The sequence below is a fragment of the Vicia villosa genome, linkage group LG1 (assembly GCF_029867415.1).
Source record: "Vicia villosa cultivar HV-30 ecotype Madison, WI linkage group LG1, Vvil1.0, whole genome shotgun sequence".
Classification (NCBI taxonomy): Eukaryota; Viridiplantae; Streptophyta; class Magnoliopsida; order Fabales; family Fabaceae; genus Vicia; species Vicia villosa.
In genome coordinates this window covers 108,733,390-108,737,875 of record NC_081180.1, presented here as the reverse complement: position 1 = coordinate 108,737,875, position 4,486 = coordinate 108,733,390, and the positions used below count along the sequence as shown (strand labels likewise).

The following is a 4,486-nucleotide window of genomic DNA, read 5'->3' as shown; positions in this document are numbered from 1 at the left end:
TGACACTACAAAAACAGTAAAAAAATTAATTAAAAATAGAAAAAAGATGAATTTGCGATTTTTAGGGTCGAAATCTTTTAGAATTCTATTCTAAAGGAGTACTGTTCCTCGATTTTTTTTCTGATTTTCTGGAAAAAAATCGGAGCAAATCGAAACAGTAGGTTTCAAAACTTACCTGATAGGCTGGAAAGCTTACCACTGTCTGTAACTGGTATTGCAACCCTGAAAATCAACAAACACAACAACAACAAAAAACAAGAAAATGCTAGCAAGAACCCTATACCTATGACTCTAAAATTAGTTAATAACAACAAGAATCCCCGGCAACGGCTCCAATTTGATCCGCTGTCGCACACGGGTCAAAAACGAGTATTTTGTAAAATGGTAGTTTAGCGGTAACGACAACTCGAGTATCGTTCTCACAAGGATTCTTGTTTTGTTATTAACTAATATAAATAAAAATGGGGGGTTTTTGGTTTTAGAATCAATTTATAAAACAGAGTAAAATAAGTGATTATCAAAATAAGCTAAACGGCTAATCCTACTGATTCGGGTTTCGACTTATCATCGGTTATAATAACACCAATCCCTAAACGGCTTCGATCCTATTCGATTATGAGATTAATCAGACAAGCGCTTATAAAAATCATACGAGTTATGTTCCTATTTACCGAATTAAGCAAACGGTTAAGAATATGACGAGTTAACGAATTAAGCAAACGATAACACGCAATTAAATTTAGGAACATGCATACAATCGAATTTAATCAATTCTATCCTATGAACAACAATCGAATTAAGCAAACAATATTAATCAAATTAAGCAAATGATTTCATAGAAAATAATTGAACAGAAATCGAATTTAAATTAGTATTAGAGTAACCTCAAAGCAATGGAACCCATAGGCAGCAGGATTTGCCTTCGGGAATTAGTTCTTCATTCTAATCATGAAACCAAAAGTGAAATTTGTGGCAAAAAAGGTCTCTCATATTGTAGCGCTGCCAACCCTTATAAAACAAAATAAGGTTTTCTTCACTACTAACTCAAGCCGGGTCGAAAACATAACCTAGGCCCATAAAATAATGACCCAAAACAAAAATATATCTAATGCTGAAACTTCAAACGAAGTTATGGAAATGATGCACTCCGAATCTGCCTTTTTCTCCAACAAGAAAGTTGTAGCTCTTTCTCTTAGCTTTCCGGCGATTATTAGAACGCGTCAATCCGATTTCCGTAGCTCCAGTTATGATCATTTTAGTGCAGACGTCTAATGCTGAAAATAGAGTGCGAAAATCAAATAAGTGCAAAAATAAACTGATTTATAAAAACACATTAAAATAGAAAAATAACAAAGGTAAAGTAAAGAAATGCCTAAGTAAAAATATAGGAGAATGTGCATAAATATGCACTGATCAACCATCATTAGACTTTGGTAAAAGTTGACACGAGATAGTATGATCAGAAGAAAAATCTGGCACGTTATTCTGAATGCCCATCTCCTTCCTTTTGATATCAATAATATCCTGTATAGCTTTATCAAAAGATGAGCCCTCAGCTATAGTAGCTGAATCTACCAACGAAATGTTATTTTTACTAGGGCATCCTTGCGTATTTCCGGATCCAGTGTGTAAAGAGTCATTTCCTCCTAAGCCGTGTGAGACGTCAACAACGTCGTCTCCTGCTCCGAGCATTTTCTTCTCCGTCGTTCCCACACCTTCTTCATATATAGTCCTGTCTATCCTTGTCCACCGAAGCTTCATTTTCCTCGAAGATCTCATCATCCTCAAACCCACCATCTTCACTGTCAAGGTCGAGATTAGAGGAGAGGTTAGAATTTACCGTTGAGGCTGGGATCTTCTTTTCCAAAATCCTGACCGGACCATACGTGTCTTCTCGAAGAACCAGATTGAAGATTTCTTCATCAATTGAGACACTCAGCTGTTCTTTTAGAATAAAATTAAAAGGGACCCTTAACATGATTCTTGCAATATCCATGTTTGAGGCAGAACAAGTGTTTTCATCCATACAGATGAAAGAACCCAGATGATTTGCAATTCTTTCAAAAAATTCACTGCACCAAGCTTGGCAAGGAACCCCATACAATCTCACCCACATCACCCTCTCAGTATCAACCATGTTCGATCATCAAACTGCAAGTTTATCATGAGCATGAATCTGTGAGATCCAATTAGAGGATTTGTTGTATTAAGCATTGTAGCATTCCAGAACCATCTTTATATAAATGGTTCGGGGTTTGGAAATGGCCAGTGTATCACTTTTGTACTGCATCAACATGAACAAACTGCATCTTTTCAGAATCAGAATTTCTGCAATAAATTTGCTATAAATTAGCTACAATTTTAGCTACCGATTAACTGCGAAATTTTATGGGTTCAAGTTATTTAACCCAAAATTAAATAACATTATTAATTTAAACATAGTAGAAACATGGTATTACATAACATTATTAATTTAAACATAGTACAAACATGGTATTAAATAACATTATTAATTTAAACATAGTAGAAACACGGTTTTTATTAAAAAGGAAGAAAACATTCAAACAAAGCATGGATTACAAGGTAGACACATAGCGTTGTCTTTATTTAGGAAATACTAGTAGTAGTGAACATGCATATGCATACAGCGGAACAAATGAAATCATGCATAACTTGCTGTTGCGTTAATATTTGAGGTGATGCTGCTTATAGTTGTCTTCAAAACTGAAGTGAAAGACCATGAATGAATGTCGTGTACTTGACGGGAATCTCCTGTTGAAGCAGAAAAACCAACACTAACTGTGTCTGGAAGCATATCCTTCAAATCAAGAACTTGAGAAACAGTAGAAAGTTGGCCATTTGCATCGGTTAATACGACACTCAAAGTCTTAGAGAGAGAGTCATAGTTGATATGCACATTGACCAAAACATTGTTCTCCCGGTTCCATGTGGCCGTTTTTAAGGACATTAAACTGTTGAAATTGATTCCAATATGTGAATATTTTGGATCCCATGAATTAACATAATTGTCGAATTCCACACCAACAAATTGATTGAAAGCAGTGTTTCCATCAACAATTCCGAGATTTCCACCAGCTGAGTTTTTAGGAATTTCAGTATCTTGTGGTGCAAGAAAGAAGACGATTCCATCAGCGGGATCAGAATATCCTTCGTTTTCAACGGTAAAAGAGAAGGAAGTTATAAAGCTAGCAACGTTGCCCGTGGCACCGTCCCAAACGGGCACGGATGATGCATACAAGGCATGGCCAACAAGCAAATTAGAGTCATTAGGGTCGGTAAGTGCTAAATATCCTTTGTCTGAAATTTTGGCACTCCCTTGAAGGATTACATCTGATTTATTATCAGTAAAGTCGGAGATGCTAAAGGAAACTCTTTTTTCTGAGTTCACTAACAGAAACGAAGTTGTGAAGATAAGTAACACAAGAGAAACTAGTTTCGGAAAGAAAACCATGATGGTATTCAACTTTGGTTTTTTTGATACTAGCTGATTATAGTTGTGAATGAGAATCATAGGTTTTGTTGCATGTATTTATACAGAAGACACACTGAACATAAGTCCAACGCCATATAACTGCCACCTTAATGAGGTTGTTGAGTTATGTTAAAAAAACATTGTCTAAAGGGGTCCATAAAGAAAGCACGTTTGTCTTCTATATTATCTATACATCCTCCTCGTGTTACATGCGCATATGTGACATCAAAACTTCATTGCATTGTTTAAATAAAAAGTCCTCATTTTTTCCTTTAAATGTTTAAACTAGTATTATTAGTATTATTGTAAATGAAAAATATTATATGTAATATTAGTTTGGTTTCTATGTGGTTTGCATAAACAAACCCAAAATTAATTGCCATAGTTTGTTATTGGATATTTGAGATTGTCTGTTTGCTTTCTATGTGATTTGCATTTGCCTTTCATGATTTTCAAAAATTATATATGTCAAATTACTTTTAAAATTCAAAATAATTTCAACACGTTTCCACTAACCAAAATTTCCTAATCTTTTCAACACCTCTTTCTAGATTTGATAGGCTGACTATACATACTTACACCTTACAATCCCAATTTGTAATAACTAATATGGTGTTATTGAATGCTCTAACTTTTAATTCTCTGTTTCAAACTTCCATCTTTCGGTTGAAACATATTTCCTATTCAATTTGGTCTCTCCTCAGATTAAGACTCATTTTTGCTCTTTTTCCCTTAATTTTTTTAGGGATTAAAGTATGTCTTAAAACTTTTGTTGATTAAGAGAAAGAAAATATATTTTAAGATTGTCAAAATTTAAGAAGCCGAAAAACAGCAAGAATGTCTGGTTTAGACATTTTTGTGGATTTCGGGTTTTACCGATTCGGTTTGTGGACTTATTAGATAAATATTAGTTTAAAAATAGTCTAAATGAATATAAAATATATTATAAGATATTTATAATATTTTATTCTAATAATTAAGGAGTTATGTTTT

General features: G+C 34.0%; 1 protein-coding gene across 1 annotated transcript; it reads right to left on the bottom strand.

The window, feature by feature from the left end:
* Positions 1 to 2,506: 2,506 nt before the first annotated feature.
* Positions 2,507 to 3,530, bottom strand: LOC131614141 (putative bark agglutinin LECRPA3). The gene has a single exon (XM_058885770.1). The coding sequence runs from the start codon at positions 3,470 to 3,472 to the stop codon at positions 2,663 to 2,665; it is 810 nt and encodes a 269-aa protein (XP_058741753.1). The 5' UTR covers positions 3,473 to 3,530; the 3' UTR covers positions 2,507 to 2,662.
* Between the last annotated feature and the right edge of the window lie 956 nt (positions 3,531 to 4,486).